The 23,596-nt window shown below is 45.1% G+C and overlaps 1 protein-coding gene across 2 annotated transcripts; it reads left to right on the forward strand.

Annotated features, from left to right (window-relative positions):
* The first annotated feature begins 13,582 nt into the window (after nucleotides 1-13,582).
* On the forward strand, nucleotides 13,583-18,682 carry LOC136525261 (uncharacterized). Of its 2 annotated transcripts, XM_066518265.1 has the most exons (7): nucleotides 13,583-14,254; nucleotides 15,626-15,662; nucleotides 15,783-16,019; nucleotides 16,090-16,137; nucleotides 16,673-17,106; nucleotides 17,227-17,308; nucleotides 17,653-18,682. In XM_066518265.1, exons 1-6 carry the CDS (start codon nucleotides 13,926-13,928, stop codon nucleotides 17,294-17,296), a joined length of 1,155 nt encoding a protein of 384 aa, XP_066374362.1. In that variant the 5' UTR covers nucleotides 13,583-13,925; the 3' UTR covers nucleotides 17,297-17,308; nucleotides 17,653-18,682. The 2 variants fall into 2 exon arrangements, with proteins under 2 accessions (XP_066374362.1, XP_066374361.1); XM_066518264.1 differs by lacking the exon at nucleotides 17,653-18,682 and having other exon boundaries at nucleotides 13,585-14,254; nucleotides 17,227-17,632.
* The last annotated feature ends 4,914 nt before the right edge of the window (nucleotides 18,683-23,596 follow it).

A 23,596-nucleotide genomic window follows, 5' to 3' on the forward strand; every position in this document is an offset into this window, starting at 1 on the left:
GATGGCAAAAAGAGAGACTTCCATAAAAAGAAGAAGAGTGGAAAGGCCTACATCATCGGTGATTGGCTCACGGACATTGATTCATCAAGTGGATCATCCGATGATGATAGTGACAATGAGAAGGTGGCCGCCATTGCTATTGATCTTTCATCTTCACTGCCACCATCGCCATCATCCTCTACACACCTATGCCTTATGGCCAAGGGTGAACGCAAGGTATCAAATGATGGTGATAGTAGTGATGATGAGCAAGCTAGTGATGATAGCGATAGCGATGATGATGATTCACCTTCATATGATGATCTTGTCAAAATACTAAGAAAATACACTAAGATCATTAGAAAGAGTAGAGCTACAAATGAAAAGCTTGATGCTAAAAATGATTCACTCTTAGCAAAGTGCGATACATTAGAAAAGGCTAATGATGAGCTTAGAGAAACTAATGATGCTATATCATCCAAACTCAAGGAGCTCAAATCTTCTAAGAAAGAGCTTAAAGATAAACATGATAAACTTGAGTGGGTGCACAATGAGCTCATCACTAGCCACAACAAGTTAAAAGATGAATATACAACTCTTAAGATCAATCATGATACTCTTGTTATTGCTCAAGAATTTTTACCAAATGAGCCACATGATGCTACTAACCATGTTGTTAAGATTGATATAGCTACATCATGTGATGATTTGATTGATGAGAGCATTGAGCAAGGATCTAGTGGCAAAGGCAAGCAAGTGGTTGAGTGCAATGACTATGATGAATATGTCAAGCTCAAGAACACAAATAAGAAGCTCATGAAAGATCTTGAAGAAATGAAAAGCCACAACACCATTGTGCGAGAAACTCTTGATCATGACAAAGAGTTGATTCTTGAGAATGAGAAACTCAAAGAAGAAAACAAGAAGCTCAAGGAAGAGAAGAAAGATGATGCTCTAAAGGAAGAAAATAAGAAGCTCAAGTTGGAGAAAGAGCATCTCAAGATTGGGTTGAGCAAGTTTGCTAGAGGCAAGCACCTCTAAAGTGAGCTACTCATGAACACCATCATGAAGATGGATAGAAGTGGGATTGGATATATGGTAAGTGTAGAGAAGAAGAAGGCTCAAGTTCAACAACAACAATCAAAGCCAAAGCCAAAGCCAAAGAAATGTTTTGAGTGTGGACAAGAAGGCCACTTTACTCATGAGTGTCAAACTCCACCGCCACAACCCTTGTCCAAGCATGCTAGACCCTTTGCCTTCAATGCTCACTACATGCTTAGAAAGGACTCTAGTGGAAAGATGAAAGTCATGTTCTTAGGATCCCCTAACAAGAATAGGCCGAAGAAGATTTGGGTGGCTAAGTCACTTGTTGAGAAGGTGAAGGGCCCTCAACAAGTTTGAATTCCTAAAGCTTGAATCTCTTGTGTGTAGGTGAACTACAAGACCGGTGGAAGTCATTGGGTTATTGATAATGGTTGCACTCAACATATGACTGGTGATCCTCGTATGTTCACCTCACTAGATGAAGAGGTAGATAGTCAAGAGAAAATAACATTTGGAGATAACTCAAAGGACAAGGTTAAAGGATTGAGCAAAGTGGCAATATCAAATGATCATTCCATCTCAAATGTGCTTTATATTGCTTCATTGAGCTTCAATTTGCTATCCGTTAGACAATTGTGTGATCTTGGCTTCCAATGCTTGTTCACCAAGAAGGAGGTTGTTGTATCCAAGGTAGATGACAATCAAGTGATATTCAATGGATTTAGATACAACTTATATCTAGTGGACTTCATCTTCGAAGATGCAAATTTGAAGACTTGCATATTCACCAAAACAACACATGGGTGGCTATGGCATAGAAGACTTGCTCATGTTGGTATGAGTTCACTCAAGAAGCTTATGAAGAATGATTTGGTGAGAGGGTTAAAGGATATGAAGTTTGAAAAGGACAAGCTTTGTAGTGCATGTCAAGCCGGCAAGCAAGTTGCAAATACTCATCCAATCAAAACTTTTATGTCAACCACAAGAGTGCTAGAACTCCTACACATGGATTTATTTGGACCAACAATATACAAGAGTTTGGGAGGGAATCTCTATTGTCTTGTGATTGTTGATGACTATTCAAGGTATACAAGGGTATTTTTCCTTCATGACAAATCTGAAGTTGCATCTTGTTTCAAGAAGTTTATCAAGAGAGCTCAAAATGAATTTGAAGTGAAGCTCAAAAAGATTAGAAGTAACAATGGAAAAGAATTTGACAACACAAACATTGAAGCTTATTGTGATGAAGTTGGGATCAAGCATGAAGTCCCTGCAACTTATACTCCTCAACAAAATGGTGTAGTTGAGATAAAAAACCGGACCTTGATCACTCTTGCAAGGACAATGCTAGATGAGTACAACACCACCGAAGCTCTATGGGCAGAAGCAATTAACACCGCATGTTATGCATCCAACCGCCTATTCCTTCAAAAGTTTCTTGACAAGACACCTTATAGTTGCTCAATGGGAAGAAGCCGGACGTCTCCTTCTTTAGGATGTTTGGTTGCAAATGCTACATCTACAAGAAGCGGCAACATCTAGGGAAGTTCCAAAGACATTGTGATATTGGTTTTCTTGTTGGTTACTCATCAAAGTCCAAAGCATATAGAGTATTTAATCATGCCATTGGCTTGGTTGAAGAAACATATGATGTGGAATTTGATGAATCTAACGGCTCCTAAGGAGCACATGAGAATCTTGATGATGTAGGTGATGAACCATTGAGGGAGGCTATGAAGAATATTCCGATGGGAGATATCAAGCCAAAAGATGATGAAGATGATGTACAAGTCATTGATCAACCTTCTTCATCAAGTGTGCCACAAGATGGTAAAAAAGATGGGAGAGTAGAAAATGAAGATACTCATATCTCCCATGAGCAAATGGTGGTACAAGCACAAGATGTTGATGCTCCACAACCTCCTCCTCAAGTGGTCAATAGAAGAAATACACCTCTCCTACAAGATCATCCACAAGATCTCATCATAGGGAGTCCATCAAAGGGTGTAATGACTCGATCTTAAAAACTTGCTTCATTTATTGCTTATCACTCTTTTATCTCTTGCTATGAGCCTACCAAGGTAGAAGAAGCTCTCAAAAATCCAGATTGGATAAATGCCATGCATGAAGAGTTGAACAACTTCACTCACATTAAAGTTTGGACTCTTGAAGAGCGACCAAAAGGTGCAAGAGTCATTGGAACAAAGTGGGTGTTCCATAACAAGCAAGATGATCAAGATATTATTGTGAGGAACAAGGCAAGACTAGTTGCAAAGGGGCTCTCCCAAGTTGAAGGTTTGGATTTTGGGGAGACCTTTGCACCGGTTGCAAGATTAGAAGCCATCCGTATCCTACTTGCATATGCATCACATCATGAAATGAAACTATATCAAATGGATGTGAAAAGTGTATTTTTAAATGGCTTTATTAATGAACTAGTCTATGTTGATCAACCTCCCGGGTTTGAAGACCCTAGATATCCTAATCATGTTTATAAGGTTGTCCAAGGCATTATATGGACTTAAGCAAGCCCCAATAGCTTGGTATGAGAGCCTTCGGGACTTCCTCATTGAGAAGGGCTTCACTATTGGGAAGATCGACACCACACTATTCACCAAGAAGCTTGATGGGCACATCTTCATTTGTCAAGTATATGTTGATGATATCATTTTTGGATCATCAAATGAAGACTCATGCAAAGAATTTGGTGAATTGATGTCGAAGGAGTTCGAGGTGTCCATGATTGGTGAGCTTACATTTTTTCTTGGTTTTCAAGTCAAGCAAATGAAAGAAGGCATCTTCATCTCTCAAGAGAAATACACAAAAGATCTTCTCAAGAGATTCAAGATGGATGAATGTAAGCCAATCAAGACACCAATGCCTACCAATGGACATCTCGACCTAGATGAGGGAGGTAACCCGGTTGATCAAACTCTCTACCATTCTATGATTGGTAGCTTGTTATATTTAACCGCATCTAGGCCCGACATCATGTTTAGTGTGTGTATGTGTGCTAGATTTCAAGCTAGTCCTAAGGAAACATATTTAATTGCCGTAAAAAGAATCCTTAGATATCTTAAGCACACACCAAGCATTGGCCTTTGGTATCCTAAAGGAGCTATATTTGAATTAGTTGGCTATTCCGATTCGGATTATGCCAGATGCAAAGTGAATAGAAAGAGCACATCTGGAGGGTGCCATTTGCTTGGTAGATCACTTGTGTCTTGGTCCTCCAAGAAATAAAATAGTGTGGCTTTGTCCACCGCCGAAGCGGAATACATTGCCGCGGGTGCTTGTTGTGCATAAATTTTATACATGAAACAAACTTTGCTAGACTATGGTGTAGTTCTAGAAAAAGTACCTCTTTTGTGCGACAATGAAAGTGCGGTAAAACTTGCAAATAATCCGGTTCAACACTCTCGCACCAAGCACATAGATATCCGCCATCACTTTCTAAAAGATCATGTTGCTAAAAATGATATATCACTAGAAGGTGTAAGAACCGAAGATCAATTAGCGGATATCTTCACTAAACCGCTAGATGAGGCTACATTTTGTAGATTGCGAATGAGCTCAATGTACTTGACTTTAGCAACTTCACTAAAAATTGAGCTTGTGTTGTTCCTTGTATTTATTGTAATATACAATATGTTTAATTTTTGGTAATGCATATAGGGCTTGTCTAACATGGTTAAGATAACCGCCGAAAAGCGTGTGAAGAAACTTAACCTTGGATCAAACTTGACAAGCAACTAGATTTACTTACAAAGTATTACATATGCATGGATATTGTTTTGTCGTTTTGTTCCATTTGCCCTCTTATTGCCTATTTTCTTAAAAAGAATTATAGTCTAAGGCAAAATATTTTGAAAAATATGAGGGTTTGAGAGAGGTCACTCACATCAGTCCCAATTGGAGTTTATTTGGATCTTATTCAAGTTAGGACTTGATTAGGAACAGGCAGCGCGAAGGAACTTTGAAGATTTGCTAGAAAAGGACCACCGAACGCTGCACCGGACGCTGATGTCCAGCATCCGGTCAGTTCACAGGAGGTGAACTGCTGCCGAAGGAGTGACCGGACGCTGCGTTTGTGCGTCCGGTCAGGAAGGGATCCAGCGTCTGGTCGTTTGAAGGAGAATCGGGCTGAGCTGACCGGACCCTGCCTATGTCCGGTTATGGACTACCGGACGCGTCCGGTCGTGATTCCAGAGGAATTGGACCTCTCTGGAATCGACCGAACACTGGGTGGTAGCGTCCGGTCGCTACCACCGGAGCGTCCGGTCAGTGGATCTCGTGCGGCTTCAGGACTCTTTCTGTTTCCTTTCTTATCGCGTTGGGGGACCTATTTAATCGCATCTGTCGTACCCTTTGCCCCGCATCTCGCCGTGACCTAGCCCATGCCCTAGCCGCCGCGCCACCACAGCTCTTCCATGCCGCTGAGCTTCCTTGTCGCCGGAGTACTGCCCGCGCTCGCCCCTGCTCCTGCTCCGTGACCGCACGCTGAGCACCTCGGGCCTCCCATGACCGCGCGCCCATCGCTGGTTTGCCTATGTTCGCCCCTGCTCCGTGCCACTACAGCTGTGCCCCTCCCGTGCTAACGCCGCCAGGGCAAGCGCGACCACGCGTCTCCAGCGAGCCCGCTCCAAGCACCTTGCCACGCCGCGCGCTCCGCCGTCAGCTCCCCAGGCACCGAGCACCACTCAAGGCCGTTGTTCCCATGCCCCAGCCCTTGCCTCCTCGTTGGTAAGAGCCAATTCCTGTTTTCAACCTTCAATGCTGTGACCTAGATCGATTGCAAATCACGGATTTCAAATAATCCAGGGCCGCCAGTTCATCAAAGTTCTTCACAACCTAACCCCAGCCGGTTCTGAGGTTTCCCCGTGTGACACGTCTCTTCTTCTCTCAGATCACCGGTTCATCAGGTAGAAAGCCCGTCGTCTCAATTTTGTACCTACATTGCTTGCTTCCTAGGGTTTTCGCATCTATTAGATATATTGTATTTATTTGTATATCCATCTATTCCATCATGCAGTGAGTCAGTGCCATTGAGGTTCTTGTGGCAGTTGTCAGACAACTCAGAGCCAAGCTCGCAAGTATGGATTGAGGCCAAGCCTCGGGAGTGTCAGTTTGATAGTTGATCTTCGTCAGAGGCAGTTCATCTTCTTGTCAGATCAGATGGCTCGCACGAAGAATGTTGGTGGTGGTCCAGGAGATGACGATCGGAGGCCCCCACCTCGCCAGCCTGCAGGAACAAAAGGCAAGGCAACGAAGCAGGTGACATCCAAGAAGCACAAGTACCCCGACGCAGGAGATAACGATCGAAGGCCCCCACCTCGCTAGCCTGTAGGAACAAAAGGCAAGGCAACGAAGCAGGTGACATCCAAGAAGTGCAAGTACCCCAATGCAGAGACAGTGAGAGCAGCAGCAGTTGCTGAGGCCATAGAGCTTGCTAAGAGAGGTGGTGCCCATAGTGGAGTTATCATAGCAGATCATCTGGCACCAGACACGCAGGGTAGACTGAGGGAGATTGAGCGACTTCATGGTAGTCCACCTAGGACTGTCATGATGGTAGGATGTCGTCTAGCTATTGAGGAGCCTCAGCATCAGGGGGTCCCAGCAGGAGCCACAGCAGCAGCCCCCACCAGCAGAGCCTCAGCCAGCTCAGGAGACTTAGGAGGGCCAGTAGGTTGAGGAGACCGAGCCAGCACCCCAGCTACACCGCTCTAGTCGTACTAGTGCTATAGTCCCACCGAGGCCAGCTACACAGCGTAGGGGTTCACGCCCACTGCCCAGATCATAGGGTCCGCCTCTAGTGGTACATCTTGACTTGAGGGCCGCCATAGCCAGACAGGTTCACCAGCTGAGGTTTGTTGAGTTTGACGTGTGGTTCCCTCCGAGGAGGGATGAGAGAGCAACAGAGGGTTTCTACACGCCACTGCAGGAGGATTTCTATAATGCTTATCTCAACAGTGGGGCAGTGTTTAGATCTCAGAGAGTCTGCCATATAGAGTCTATTGTGGCAGCAGCCGAAGAGCATATCCGCCCCTACTTGTCATATTTGCCGGGGCTGACAGATCTGATTGGCTGGATAGGAGTGTATGTACCATCTTGGGTTCGGCAGTTCTACGCATCGCTCTACGTTGACCCGCATAATAACTTCATATACTTTGCATTCAACGGCAGAGATTACAGGGTGATGAGTTTCAGGGCCCGGGAGATACTGAGGCTACAGGATCAGCCTATCAGATTGCATGAGGTATGTTATGGACAGCAGGAGCCTCCTAGGCGTCCTCATGGAGGGTTGGTGCCCCCTATAGATCTTATGCGCCATTGCTTCAAGGAGCCCTTTGGTGAGGGGTCGAGGAGGAACCCCAGTGACCTGACTCCTATAGCTCGAGTACTAGAGGCTATTATCAGGAGGACACTACTTCCCAGGTTGGGATACGGAGAGGGTCTGACTCGCTTATAGCTCTGGCTCCTTAACGCCCTGATGTAGCAGACCGTGTTCAACATTTGGGACCTCCTTCTATCAGAGATGGAGGATACTATAGCTGAGGGCTTCAAGGGTCGTAGACAGTTTCCATATACACATTGGATTACATTCCTGATGCTCCAGTCTGTGCAGGTTAGGACCCCAGAGATGGTCACCGAGTACAGAGGTGCCACCACAGAGTTTCTGGCTTATAACATGGCACAGAGGATCCGGCACAGCACACCACAGGCACCCGCTCATCCTAGTCGTCGTCCAGATGTTCTAGAGTCAGCAGCTCAGCAGGACAAGATCATCAGAGGCATAGCCGCTACTGAGGAGGAGCAACTTGAGGCACAACAGGAGATGACCGAGTCTAGTGACAGTTTGGATGATGACTATCAGCCGATTCCTCAGATGCCTCCACACAGACATGATGCAGAGGCCGGCAGTTCTAGCTCAGCTCCACCTACACCACAGACGGACCTCGCCTTAATTGCTATTCTTGAGCGGATGCAGCAGGATCAGGCACGACAGGCTTAGGAGACCGCTGCTAACTTCGCATAGTTTTAGGCTCATCAGGACGAGTTCCAGCAGCAGCAGCAACAGATGCATTAGCAGTAGATACTCATGCAGCAGTAGCTTATGGGATTCATGCAGCATGTAGTAACAGCACTTGGGGCCCCACAGCTTTCGCCCCAGCTTGCTCAGCCTGCCACCACTACGACGACTCCAGCTATACAGCCTAGTGGGCTTCAGAGTCAGGGACAGCCTCTAGCTCTATTTGCTTCACCCACAGTTTAGGTGTCCTAGTGGTTGTCCTCACCAGTGGTAGCCCCACAGTTCACTCCATATCATACGGGCTTCTCATCGGATCAGTCTTCCTCGCTATTTGTGCCTGACACGTCAGTCTTCAGGAGTCTTGGAGCATCCTTCAGCGAGTTGACTGGTATGCCTACACCACCTCATATGCATACCGCCGGTCCTTCTACAGCAGCCCCTGTTGCCATGACTACTCAGAGGCTCCCCTTGTCTGTCGTCTCGTTAGATCCTACGACAGACATCCTAGCAGCATCACAGGCAGCACCTGCCCCAGCTCAGACCTAGACCACTTCAGCGACACTTCCTGCCACAAAGGGTCAGTTAGTACAGAGCTCAGGGTCAGATAATGATGGCACCCAGCTTCATCTTGCTCCACATACCTCAGCGCCCGGCTCGTCCGCTGCAGCCCCGCCGATCGACCCTTAGGTTTTGGTGTTTGACGCCAAAGGGGGAGATGGTTCGAGTATGTATACTCAGGGAGAGCGACATTTAGGGGGAGCTTGTTGTCTATTATTAGTCTATTATATACATTTGGAGTTTTATCTGTGTGATACACTATTACTTTTATGCATTTGTGTGTTACTTTCATGCATATTATTATATCTATGTGATAGTGATATCTACGTGATTGTGATATATGACATATGTGCTCTTTACTTTACATTATTTATATGTCATATCACTTGTGTTATGCTCTTTTGCCTTTGCTTCCGCGTTTATACTCCGATGCAAATGAGCGTTGTTACTTGTACTCTTGCTTAATTCATATTCTTTGAGTACATCGTGTTGCCTTGGGTCATATAAGATTGACTAACACTTTTGTTATTATCGACAAAAGCTTATATGAACCAAGCCCGTCAAAAACCTCACTCTTTTACATACTCAAAGTGGTATTGTCATCAATCACCAAAAAGGGAGAGATTGAAAGCATCTAGGGCCCTAGTTGAGTTTCGGTGATTAATGACAATACAAGATTACTATGACTAATGTGTGTTTTGCAGAGACAATTAAATTAGGTCATGATAATGGAGATTAATTGGGCAATCAAGGTTGTCATGCCCCTACGATGGAAATCGTTTCGATTTTCAAAGGATGGACGACAAGGTTAAGGATGACTAGTTCTAAGTGTCGATTGGAGTTGGAGAGACATTTAGAGTAGTTTAGGACTTTGTTTTTCCTTTGGTCATACTATTAAGGGGGGTATGGACAGGTAGCTTAACCTAGGTGAGTCTAGTGAGTTAGGTGTAGTGCACACTTGTTAAAACTAGCTCTAGGTAGCTCCTACGAATGCCTAAGATCCATTGGAGCAAACTTTATTCATATATGTTCGAGAGTTGGAAGTGAATGGAGGGTCAAATGCAGACCGAACGCTGGCTCTGGTGCGATCGGACGCTGGCCGCAGGGTCCGATCAGTTCATTTGATCAAGAGACTATGTTCGGTGCGACCGGACGCTAGAGAGGTCAAGTGACCGGACGCTCAAAGGCAACGTCCGATCGACTCCAGTAAGGTTCTAGAGAAGGGAATCTGCGACCGGACACATCCGGTCAGTGCTGACCGGACCCTGAGGGTTCAGCGTCCGGTCGAGTACAGTAAAGTTCCAGTAAGGGTTTAATGTGACCGGACGCGTCCGGTCAGTGGTGACCGGACCCTGCCAGCGTCTGGTCAACACATTATCACTGGAATGCGGGTTGAACTGACCGGAGCGTCCGGTCAACACGACCGGAGCGTCCGGTCACCCCGCAGAAACTCATAACGGTTCGTTTTTCAGGCTGCCTTATAAATAGAAGCTCCACTCGTGTGTGGATTTACTTTTGCTCATTCCAACAGCTGAGAAACACGTTTGTGAGTGTCAAGAAGAGCAAGGTCCTAGTGAGATAATTGAGATTTGAGAATCCAAGAGAGTAGCCTCATTAGTGAATCAAGAGTAGCCAAGTGTGCATCCATCTTCTCATTAGGCTTAGAGTGGTCAAGTGAGAGTTCGTGCTTGTTACTCTTGGTGATCGCCATCACCTAGACGGCTTGGTGGTGATTGGGAGCTTGGTGATCACCCGGCGGAGCTTGTGGGTGACCCAACTCAAGTTGTGAGCGGCTTTGGGTGATTCGCCGCGACGGAGTGTCGAAGAATCAACCCGTAGAGAGCACTTGATCCTTGCGCGGATCAAGGGGAGCTACACCCTTGCACGGGTGCTCCAACGAGGACTAGTGAGGAGTGGCGACTCTCCGATACCTCGACAAAACATCGCCGCGTTCCTCTCTCTCTATTTACTTTGAGTATTTACTTTGAGCATTTACTTTGAGCAATTCAATACTTGTCTTTACATTCATAGAATTGCCATGCTAGAGTAAGTTTGGAACATAGGTTGCAAGTCCTTTGTGCGTTAGAGTAATAGAAACACTTTTCTAGGCATAAGGGGTTAATTGGGCTAACCGTAGGATTTAATTATTGTAAGAAAATTTAGAATTAGCCCAATTTACCCTCCCTTTTGGGCATCTTGATCCTTTCAGGGGCGAAAGCGTGGACGACGACGTTTGCGGACATCGTTCCCTTCTTAAAGGCGTCATTTCCTACCTCTTCTCCTACCGTACTAGATGTTGCAGGTGAAAACCGTCCTTAGCGATTGTTCCTTGTTGCTTGGTGTCGCTCAGCAGGACGTGGTCTTCTTGGGTCCTTGTTAGTTGATAGTTGAGTTGTTTAGTTGGATCGTTTTGATCAAGTTGGATGAAGTAGTGGGGTGAGTTGTGATAGTTGTTCAGTTGTTGTACCAAAGTTGCTAGGATGAGTGGTGCACTCTCCTGATTTGTATGGTTTTTGGACCCAGTTTCCGCTCAAAAAACTAGACGAGCATTTGCCTTTTTTCTTTCTTCGTCTAATAGAAATCACGGCAAAGCTTTTGCCGTCCTTTCTAAAAAAAAGGTGCTTAAAGATATAATTATACATATGTATTTCAATAGGAATGGTATGCGTCCATGCATTTAGGGCACGTTTGGCAGGGTTATAGATTCTCGTAGCAACGTTTTGGATCTAGATTATTTCTAATGAATCAGGACTACTTCCTCGAATTGTTTGGCTAGCTCATTGGATTCTTGAAACTGGAACTCGAATCAAGAGAAACCAGTTTTTTTTAATGTTTTTCTCTACTTGTACAAAAACAAAAATCGGTTCCAAGTGATTCTCTCTGAAACATTTATCCCTTCGTGACGTTTGGCAGTGATTCTAATAATTCTGCTCAGCTGAAACTCACTGTCAAACCCATCCTTCGTGTCTACGTGACTGAATGAAAAAGATTTAAAAAATCAAACACACTGTAGCAGCTCAGCAGCTGAGTAGACTTCTCGCTATCTCTCAATTTAAAGGCCCAATATACTCGAGATTTGGCTTTTCTCAATTTTGTCAAATGGCCCAAGCCAAACGTAACGGAACTCCCGTGACATGTAGTAGAAACAAATCAAAGTGTCTTTGGGCTGGCTCTGGAATGGCTGCAACTTCGAGTTATATATAGATAGATCGATTGGAGTAAACTAGATTATTTAAAAAAATATATTTATATTCGGTCTAAACTATACACAAAATAAGTTATTTAAACACTCCCTGTATCCGAAGATTTCTTAAAGCTAGAACTATCAGCTTTTGAACTTGACCTCTACCCACAGAGCATAAGTAAAAAGAAAAACAAAGGTAGGAAAAAATAGTGACGCGGAAATGCTCCTGCGACTGTTATCTTTTCCTTAAAAAACCCAAGTAAGCAGATTCTTTGTTAAAGAAACTAATCACTTGAATAAAATAAGCCGCAGCGGGCTACTGCTTCTTTGACTCCTCTCACAAATTACTATTTTTTTTAATAAATTCGGCCTCTAAAAGAGTTTTACACTCAACCATTCATTATTACATTGTTTCGGTCACCAGCTGATGTAGAAAGCTCACAAAAAACGTCAAAAAAACGTCACAAATTACTATTTAAGCAACTGGCTACGGCTTATTTTAAGTGCAACCGAACATCATGATGTTCATCTAGCATTGAACCGTATACGTGGTACAAACATTCCGATAAACTTTTCAAGATGCGATTACCCCTTGGATGAAACAGATACACTGAAGTTGAACTGTTGAAGCAGCTAGCTGCGAATTGTATCGAGATGTTTCACATCCGCTAGTGTTCTCTGCCTTCACACATCAAATTTCCGTTATCTAAGTGCGTGTTTAGTTTGTGAAATTTGGAAAATTGGCTACCGTAGTACTTTCGTTTTTATTTGGCAATTAGTGTTCAATCATGGACTAATTAGGCTCAAAACGTTCGTCTTGCGATTTCCAACCAAACTGTGCAATTAGTTTTTTTCATCTACATTTAATGCTCCATGCACATATCACAAGATTCGATGTGATGGTTACTGTAACATTTTTTGAAAAAAGTTTTGGGAACTAAACGAGCACTAAGCTTAAGCTTCCCGTTGACGATTTGCACTGTCACTTGGAGACCACTTCAACCCTGCTGCGCTTGACCTGCAAATTGGCATATGCAGTGCAGGATGCGTTGCTGAGCTGATTGTTTAGGTGTGAAGTGTCGTCGGACATTAAAAAGTTATTTTGTATTTCCAATGAGACGCGTCAGTAATATGCAACCCCTTGTCCCGTGCCTTCTGCTTCACGTCATCATCATATATTTGGATGAAAATTAAATCTAAGCCTCCAAATCAAGTGCATATAGATGATCAAATTAAACAAGCAAGAAGCAACCTTGTCTCTGACATTCGTTTCAAAAGACATACTGTCACATCACATGAGATGATCAAATTAAACGAGCACAGAGAGATGGAGTGTTTAACGTTAGTTAACAACTTAACCACCAGACGTCAACAGGGGAAAAAGCTAGCGTCATGTTCGCTTGACTGATAAGCATAACTGAAAGTACAGTTGACTGATTTACCGTGAGAGAAAAATATTGTTTGTTGGCTGAAAAAATAATGAATATAGCGTAGCACCTCATGACTGTATATTATATTAGTATGTAATAGTAATGAAGAGTGATCCCACTAACGGTACAAAATCAAGTGCCAGGTGGGGCCAGCACAAACTGGGCCCACTTATCAGGGACAGGCGTTACTGGCACCTCGAGTCAGCAAAGCAAGGACACACGCTTTTTCTGAAAGCAGCAGAGTCCTTTGCCGTTGCCGCCGCCGGCAGCGCTAAAGCGAGTTGCTTCACATGCTACCACCTCTCGGCGTCTTTTATTCAGGTCGCCCCAAGACCTTTTTTTCTTCTTCCGTTTTTCCACCACAAATTTGCCCCGAATTCGCGCGACATTGGGTTTCCAAACTCAAACCCTCCTCAAATTACGGTCGCCAGCTAACTAATCCAAACGGCGGGGCCCAGTCCGCATTAACAAACCACCCCGCTCCCGCCGCCCCCATCCGCTGCTCCGCTCCGTTACCCTTTTCCCCTCCGATCACGGCGGCAGCTTCCGCGAAGGCCTCCACTAAAAAACCACGCATCTCCTAGTTTTTCTCCTCCGCCTCGAGTCCCGCCACCTCCGAGCGAGCCTGCCCCGCCGCCCCCGGGACCGGGAGCCCCAGTCCCCTAGCTCGCTCGCGCGAAGCTCCCTCTCCTCCCATCCCATGGGCGCGGTGGCGTCGACGGTGGCGGCGCGCTTCGCGTTCTTCCCGCCGACCCCGCCGTCGTACGGGGTGGAGCCGCCGCCGTCGCCGGCCGCGGCGGCGGCGGACTCGGAGGTGGTGGAGCTCAGCGGGGTGCCCGTGTCGCGGGGCCGCGGCGTGGAGGCGCGGCGGCTGCCCACGAAGCGCGGCACCGAGGTGGTGGCCATGTACGTGCGCCAGCCCGGGGCGCGCCTCACGCTGCTCTACTCCCACGGCAACGCCGCCGACCTGGGGCAGATGTACGAGCTCTTCGTCGAGCTCAGCGCCCACCTCAACGTCAACCTCATGGGGTATGTATATATGTAACGTGCGCTCTCTAGCCCTCGCCGCGCTTTGCTGCTTCGACTGGACTGTGTAGAGATCCTATCTGTTAATATTACGCTGTGATGCTATGATGTTAGTATTCGGTTGCTTCATTTCATTTGGTAAACAGGAATACATATTTGAGCTCATTTTTGGGACGTTATTTTCGGCATTGGAGGTTTTGTCTGTGCTAGTTTAGAACTCGCGACTTGCCTGTTGGGGTGGCGTGTGCACTTGGGAATTGGGATCCTACAGTTAATCGTGCAATTCTCGGATCTGTAGCTGCTTTAATTACTTAATTAGATACTTAATGTTGTACAAATCTGGTATGTCATTTGGATTGAAATTGTGATCCAGAATTTACCAAAACTGGCTGGGGGGGAATTTAGTGTCCAAGGTTGTTCGTGTATTATTTGGACTGTGTTTGTGGAAGATAGTCTTAGATTCTGTTGCTAGATTTATTTGTTTGCGAATTCATGTGTTCTTAATTGTTATATAAAGTCGGGAATGTCCCAAGCTGCAACAGTGCAGCTTATCTGGATGTGTGGTTCAGAAAGTTGCGCTATTCTGGTATACAGTAGGTGGATTTCATTGAGGCTGGCAATTGTTTGCTAGTGCATACTTAAGTTGACTGGAAAGTTTGGATGTTGATGTGCTGTACTATTAATTGAGGGGCACGTCTGCTTCATTGTCAGTACTGGAATTGTTTGGGTGTTTCTCGGCCCGTGCGCGAGAAGCTTCTTCTCAATGTAATGCCGTGGGGGCGGTCTTTCCCCTTTGGGTCGATTTTTTTTATAATTTGGTTACAATAGTTGTCCATTGATTTTTCTAGATCCAAGTTTTGATATTGTTTTTAATTTTGAACTCTTGCTCATAGCTTTTGTTCAATAGAGATTTGAGTGAATCAGGTTTTACTTAGGGAATTAGGTATTTCTGGTTTGATGGCTATGTTTAATAAAAGTGATGGGATGAGCTGTCGGTTAGAATAACTGAGTTACAGTGGATCTAACACTCTATGACCAATTTGAAATCTTGCAAATGGAGGATTGGTCTGCTCTTTTATCCCACTTAATTTTTCTGATTGGTCATTTTGTTTCTTATTGAATATATGAATTCCATTTATCACCGTATTATTATTTTTATCCTACTTTACCCTTTTTTGTGTATAGGCCTAGCTACAACTTAATATGTAGTTTGACTTTATAATTGGTGGTTGATTGCTAGGCATTATCTATGACTGTTTTAACCTTTCTATTGTGCTCATGATATATTTGCTCCTGATCCTTTCAATTCCTTTAAACTTTGTATTCCTGCTATGCCCCATGTTAGTAACTTCTGATCCGTACATTTTCCTACAGTTATGATTATTCTGGGTATGGACAATCATCTGGGAAGGTATAAATTCAGCTTTTATCTAGGAAAGTACTTTCCTTTTACCCCTCTTCACATGCTATTTTATGAGTTCCAGCTCCCCTTGTGCATGACTGACCAATTTAATCCCATTTGATTCTGCAGCCAAGTGAGCAAAACACTTATGCTGATATAGAAGCTGTTTATAGGTGTCTTATAGAAACATATGGAGCCCCTGAGGAAAACATCATTCTATATGGTCAATCAGTGGGAAGTGGCCCTACTTTGGATTTAGCATCCCATTTGCCTCATTTACGAGCTGTTGTTCTACATAGCCCAATTTCATCTGGTTTAAGAGTGATGTATCCTGTAAAGCATACATATTGGTTTGACATATATAAGGTGATTAATTTACTAGATTCCTTTTAATTTGATCGTATACTTGATCTAATCTCTACTAATTTATTTACAGAACATTGACAAAATTCCTCTGGTCAAGTGTCCTGTATTAGTTATACATGTGAGTATTCCTCTGACAGCAAGTTTTCTTTAATAATGTTTAGTTCCATGTGCGCACATGCATGTGTCTTTATTGCCATTAACTTCTGTCTTGCATGTAGGGATCTAGGGTTCAAGGCTTTTATATATTTGATTTGATGGTTACATACCATTTTCCCACTTTGTTCTTTTCAAACTGTGTTCCGAGTTTCAAGCTTGTTATTATCAATGGTGTATTGGTGTTCTTACATTTTCATTAAGCTCTACACTTGTATGAAGCTCAATGGGGAATGTTCATGCAATTTTATTAAGGTCTACACTTTTGAGGTCAATAAAGTGGCTTACATATTAGGCATTATGTCTGTACCATCATACAATATAGTATTACACTACTTATTCTAGAGTTGTACTACAATACTGTTTTTAGTTTCCAGAATTTAAATCATAAGGTGCCTTTCGCCTTACAAAATCTGTACCAAGTTTCTGCATATAAATTCTGGTTATGGGTGCCATACACAAGGGGTTTTAACCAAGTCATTGAATTATTCCATGTGCAGGGTACAGCTGATGAGGTTGTTGACTGTTCTCATGGGAGGGCACTATGGGAACTATCCAAAGTGAAATATGAGCCTCTGTGGGTCAAAGGAGGGAACCACTGTAATTTGGAACTGTACCCAGAATACATTAAGCACCTGAAAAAATTCGTCAATGCCATTGAGAGATCGCCACCAGTTAAAGATGAATCTCCAGAGAGTTCAGGTCCTTCAGATCCTAGTGAAACAGGATCCGAAAGTGCGGAGAGCTCACAGAGAAGCACCGATATCCGGGACAAACCAAGATCAAGCATTGATCATAGACCTAGCGTTGATCGACGGGAGAAACCTAGGGGAAGTATAGACAGGAGAGATAAAAGCAGAAAGAGCGTTGATCAGCTTGACAAACCACAGGCTAGTGTGGATCAAACTGACAGGCCACGGAAGAGCATCGATCGGTTTGTATATACATTTTATTTTATGCTTTCTACTTTACATTCCCTTGTGGAATTTTGTTGTACTTGTAAGACGTATTCTGTTTCCTGTGTCCTGACTCTTGTAATGCCGTGATGTGACAGCTTTGGGGGGATGATGAGGTCAGTCAAATTGTGCAATATTGACTGTTTCACTGCGGCTTCTGGGAGCTGAAAAGATCGGAAGGTTAGTACTTGGTAGTGCCTCTTAGCCATCTGTATGTATTCCAAATTTTATAATTTGTTATTCAATTGGGTGTTTTTAGTGTGGCTGTTTAAAGGTGTATTGGTCTGAATGAGGGTTTGTATTTCTTTCCACTGAATTGTTTGTTCCTTGAAAGGAAACAGCCATAGTTCTAGACAGGTCTAAGGCGGTGCAACTCGCTATGTTTGTTTGCCTGTACGCGGTAGAGCCTGACTGTGCCAAGAATCTTGTTTGTTTGCCTGTACAAGTGGATACACCTACTCTGCATTTGAGCATATGTAACATTACCACCGTAGCTTCTTCTTCTGTCCTTATTGGCATTACAGCGAACACTTGGCGTGTGACGGCCACGCCGCCGCCGAGCGCGCCCAGGAGCAAGCCGTCGCTGCCGGCCTCCTCCACCGCTGCCCAGGAGCACGCCCAGGAGCTGCGTGGCGGCGGCGCCCAGGAGCACCATGGCTGGGCTGCGCTTCCAAGTGGTCACCGTCGTCGTGGCCCTCGCGGCCGTCAGCTGACGCGTCTTCGAGTTCCGGAAGGCCGCGGCCTCCCGCGGCCACTGCGCTGGCGACCTGCACAGCGTCTCCTCGCCACCGGCGCCTGCGCCAGCGGCCAGCTCGCCACCGGCGGCCTGCGTGCGCCAATCTCATGCGTTGGACGGGCTACCCCTTCGGGATCCGCGTTGGCGTCGACTACACGTCTTCAACCACCTCCAATTCACCGTCCTCGTCGGGATCGGGGCAGGGCTGCCGCATCGGAGCAGGGTAACGTGCCCGCGCTCGACCTTGCCGGCAACCGCCTCACCGATGGGGAGGGGGCCGCGCGGAGGAGGGAGATGGTGGAGGCGCAGGAGGAATGGTGGACGGAGGTGAGGAGGATGGCGTGGGCGCACGGAAGCTTCCTGGTGAGCTGCTGGGGAGGAAGGAAGGGGGCGGAGCCGCGGGGAGGGAGGCGGCGGCGCTGCCATGGTGAGGTGGGGAGTGCCGGAGGGTGCAACATGGGATTCGGAGGAAGGCGCCGCAGGTGACGGCAATGTCCGCTCTAGCCACCCCGAGCACCCGCTCGGCCCGAGCCCGGGAGGAACGAGTTGAACTGCTTTAACGAGTGTGCGGGCTGGGCTGGGAACCACGTCCAGGTAAACAAACAGCGGCCCACGGGTGCAGTGGCCCGGCTGGGCCAGGCAAACAAACGTGCCCTTTGCCTCTTTGGTGTGAGTACTGAGGGCCTGATTGGTTGCTTACCAAAATTTGTCGCCAAGATTTGGCAAGTCATATTTTTGGCTATTGTTTGGTTTTCTATCAAAACTTGCCAATTCTTCATATTTGGCTTGCTAAATCTATGACAAGATTTTTTACCTAACTTTGGCTTGCCAAATCTTTGGCATGTTAAATTTTGGTCGCAAACGACCCTGAGTATGTGCGCACCTGGGGCTCACATGGGCTTTGTGGAATGGGCCCATGGCCTCGATGGATCAAGTTCAGCAGCCTTTGGCATGTTAAGTTTAGGTTGGCTTCAGCCCATCGTTCATCGGCCCTATTCCTTTTCCCTAACAAAAAAAAAGAAGAAGTCCAATTACCACCCTCCCTCGACTATCACAGTTGTTTGATTTTTCTCCTTGATCTAAAAAATTAGTCTTTTTAAACCCCCTTCACTTTTGAAAACCATTCATTTTTACACTCCGGCGGTTTTGATGGTGGTTTTGCTAATATGGCGTAACATCAAGGGGGTAAATTGGACTAAGCTGAAAGTTCAAGAGGTAAATCGAACTATAATTATTTTTATAAAAAATAATAAAAATAAAAAAATATTCAAATATATTTTTACATGAAAAATAATGCAATTAAAAATCCTAAAGTTTGGTGAAAATTCATAGAAAATTTATTTTAGCTCAGAAAATTATGAAACTTGTTTTAGGTTTTCTAAAAGCATGCTCTATGTTATGGTGCCTGGCTTGAAATCGGTTAAATTTTTATGGACTCACTTTATTGCTTATTTGCTAGTAGAAGCTCTCCTTTGTATTATAATTAGTGGATATTGATGATCATCTAAACTACACAAAAGCACCATTGAAGCATCTTCAGGGCTGTAGAGGGCACTGGTCCACTACCCCTAGATAAATTTTCAAAGTAGTTTCGTCAAACTACGTGGCTGCATGCACACTGCCGCACATATGCATGCATGTATGCACCCTTTGTTTAATACATTTAATTAAGTTCTACAAACTAGATTTAATTAAGTTTTAGTGCAATGAGTTATGGGGCGTAATGTCGCAAAAAATCTAGATGGTAGCACATGGGTCATGATATTTGTACAAATAGAATCAAGTGACATGAAAAGCTAGGCACCATAGCATAGAGCATGATTTTAGAAAAAAAAAATCTAAAATTAGTTTCATGATTTTCCAAGCTAAAACAAATCTTCTATGAATTTTCTAACATTAAACCAGGGTGTAGGATTTTAATTGTTATATTTTCATGTAAAATATATTTGGATATATTTTTTTATTTTTTAAGATTTTTTATATATTTTTATAAAAACATTTCTCCTCAAACTTTCAACTTAGTCCGATTTACCTCCTTTGATTTGAACGGTTTTCAAAAGTTTAAGGGTTTAAAACCTGGTTTTGTAGATCAAGAATGAAAATTAGACGAGACTGAGGTAGGTAAATTGAACCTGGTTGTGGTAAAAAAAGTTTAGTTCGTTTCGTGAAATTGCTATGATGTGGGAACTTAGTGCCTTATTGAATGTTGTTGTGTGTAATAACATGTAGTACCTCCGTTCCAAAATAAATAGTTTTCTAGAAATTTTTTAGACAGATGATGTTAACAAAAGACACACCTACCCTCAACTTTTCTCTCTCGAAGGATATCTCCTAAATTTATCTGTTATTGTTTGTATATACCCATAATTAGCTTCCGCATTAGGAAGCAATATCTTATGTTTTCATATATTGCTATTTTTTTTATAAATGTTAAACATCAGAAAGTTACTTATGACAGTGTGAAAGGTTCTAATGGCTAGAGGGGGTGAATAGCCTAATACAAATTTCTACAACAACACTTAGCAACTCGATTAGACAATTATGAGGCGAAGCAAATGTTGCGCTAGCCTGCTAAAAATGCAAGCCACCTACCATAATTCTAATTTATATAGTTTCTAACCACACAATGGCTATGTCACTATGCTAAGTTAGTGCGCTCTCAAGACTAACTAAAGAGCCACACTAACCAAACTAACAAGCTCTCACAACTAGCTACATTAAAGAGCTTGATAACTAGTTTGCGATAATATAAAGAGAGTGAGCAAGATGGTTATACCGTCGTGTCGAGGAGTGAACCAATTAATCACAAGAATAAATATCAATGAAGATCAATCACCTCGGAATCAAATGATAAACACAATGATTTTTTACCGAGGTTCACTTGCTTGCCGATAAGCTAGTCCTCGTTGTAGCGATTCACTCACTTAGAGGTTCACGCACTAATTGGCATCACACGCCAAACCCTCAATAGGGTGCCGCACAAACAACACAAGATGAGGATCACACAAGCCACGAACAATTCACTAGAGTACCTTTTGCCTCTCCGATGGTGAAAGGTCAAGAACCCCTCACAATTACCACGATCAGAGCCGGAGACAATCACCAACCTCCGCTCGACGATCCTCGCTGCTCCAAGCCGTTTAGGTGGCGGCAACCACCAAAAGTAACAAGCGAATCCTACAGCGAAACACGAATACCAAGTGCCTCTAGATGCAAATACTCAAGCAATGCACTTGGATTCTCTCTCAATCTCACAAAGATATTGAATCTATGATGGAGATGAGTGGAAGGGCTTTAGCTAATCTCACAAGGTTACTATGTCAATATAAATGGTCAAGAGAGTGAGCTTGAGCTGGTCATGAGGCTTAAATAGAAGCCCCCAAGAAATAGAGCCGTTGTACTCCTTCACTGGGCACAGCTCGTGGTGACCGGACGCTCCGGGCATATCGACCGGACGCAGGACCCCAGCGTCCGGTTGCCCGATGCTTGCCACGTGTCATCGACTTCAAACGCTGATCTCCTGATCTCAATAGTCATCTGTACATTTAAGTAGTGACCGGACGCGCTGCTCAAAGTGACCGGACGCAGGACCCTAACGTCCGGTCGTTTCTAGTAAGGTTCCATTCGCGAAAATTCACGACCGGACACGTCCGGTCATGCTCGACTGGACTCACCCAGCGTCCGGTCACTCAACGTCTCCTCTGTGCGTTGCCACATCAGCGAGACCGGACGCACTCACGCAGCGTCCGATCGAAGACCGACTCCAGCGTCTTCTCTGCTTCCACTGACCGGACGCGCCGGTCCAGTTGAGACCAGCATCCGGTCCACTCTGTGAAACCCTGTCTTTTCTGTACAGGGTGTCAGTGGCACAGTCGGACTGTTGAAGGGTCGAGATGGCGACTAGAGGGGGGTGAATAGTCTTTTCTAAAACTTAATCACGTCGGCTAACCGATACAAGTGCGGAATTAAAACTATCGGTCTAGCCAAGACTATATCCCACTATATGTGTTCACTAGCACCTTGCAAAGATAACAATTATGCAACAAAGGTGCCGGACTAGCTAGAGCTCTCCTAAACAATTCTAGGAGCAAGGTTACACAAACCTATGCCACTAGTACTTTAAGCGACAAGGGAGCTCCTACACATGCTAGTAAGCAAAAGCACAAAGCTAACTAAGCTCACTAGCCAATGCTCAATAACAAGGCAACCAATGCCTAATTAGAGAGCGCAAATACTTAGTTACACAAACTAAGCAATGTGACTAACAAGGTTACTAAAACCAAATTAGCCACGCAAGGGAGCTACTTCTATACTACACAAGCAAGAAGGTAATTATCAAGCTACGTAAGCTATCTAATTACAAGAGCAACAACACAAGCTTAATGTATATGGAAGTAAACGCAAGCTTGTGTAACGGGGATGCAAACCAACGGGAAGAACAATGTTGACACGATGATTTTTCTCCCGAGGTTCACGTGTTTGCCAACACGCTAGTCCCCGTTGTGTCGACCGCTCACTTGGTGGTTCGGCGGCTAATTAGCATCACCCGCTAAGCCCGCACGTCGGGCGCCGCAAGAACCTACCCCTTGAGTGAGGGTAGCTCAATGACACGCTTTACTAAAGTTGCTCTTCGCGACTCCCACGGGGCGAGCACAATGTCCCTCACAAGCACTTCTCCGGAGCGCCGCACAAGCTTCTTGCGCGCTTCGACGGAGACCACCACTAAGCCATCTAGGAGGTGGCAACCTCCAAGAGTAACAAGCACCACCGGCTTGCAACTCGATCACCTAGTGCCACTCGATGCAACCTCACGATGTAATCGCACTAGAATCGCTCACTCACACAATCGAATGATCACTATCAAGTATATGTGTAATGGAGGGCTCCCAAGCACTCACAAGCATGGACACTAAGTCCCTTGAGGTGCTCAGCACCAGCCATGGCCGAGGGCCATTTCTATTTATAGCCCCAAGGGCTAAACTAGCCGTTACCCCTTCACTGGGCAACGGTCGGGCCGACCGGACGCTCCGGTCGTGTTGACCGGACGCTGAACCTCAGCGTCCGGTCATCCACAGACGACCACGTGTCCCGGTTCCAACGGTCACTTGACCTGACCGGACGCTCCAGCTTCAACTGACCGGATGCTGGACCCTCAGCGTCCGGTCGTTTCCAGTAAGCTCTCGAGCATGACCGGACGCGTCCGGTCACTCTCCAGCTACTGCGTCACCGTACGTCAGCCTGACCGGACGCAGCCTGCCAGCGTCCGGTGCATTCAGATCCAGCGTCCGGTCAGTTGACCGACGCCAGCATCTTCTCTATTCTCTTCACCCTTGCTCAAGTGTGCTAACCACAAGAATTTGCATCCGGCACAATAGAAAATAGACATTCCATTTTCCCAAAAGCGCCGAATCCCGCCTCGCAAGCTCGGCGAGAGGGAGAGAGGGACCCAAACCCATCTCACCCCTACAAACACCACCGCCTTTGTAAATGTGCCAACACCACCAAGTGTACATCACCATGTGTAAGTGTGTTAGCATTTTCACAATCATTTCCCAAAGGATGTTAGCCACTCAACTTGCCACGTCACTCGATCCTAGCGACAATGCAAAGTTAGATCACTCGAGTGGCACTAGATGACCGATATGCAAACAAGTTTGCCCCTCTTGATAGTACGGCCATCTATCCTTAAACCCGGTCATAAACTTCTCTACACACCTATGACCGGTGAAATG

This window comes from Miscanthus floridulus, chromosome 19 (assembly GCF_019320115.1).
Source record: "Miscanthus floridulus cultivar M001 chromosome 19, ASM1932011v1, whole genome shotgun sequence".
Lineage (NCBI taxonomy): Eukaryota > Viridiplantae > Streptophyta > Magnoliopsida > Poales > Poaceae > Miscanthus > Miscanthus floridulus.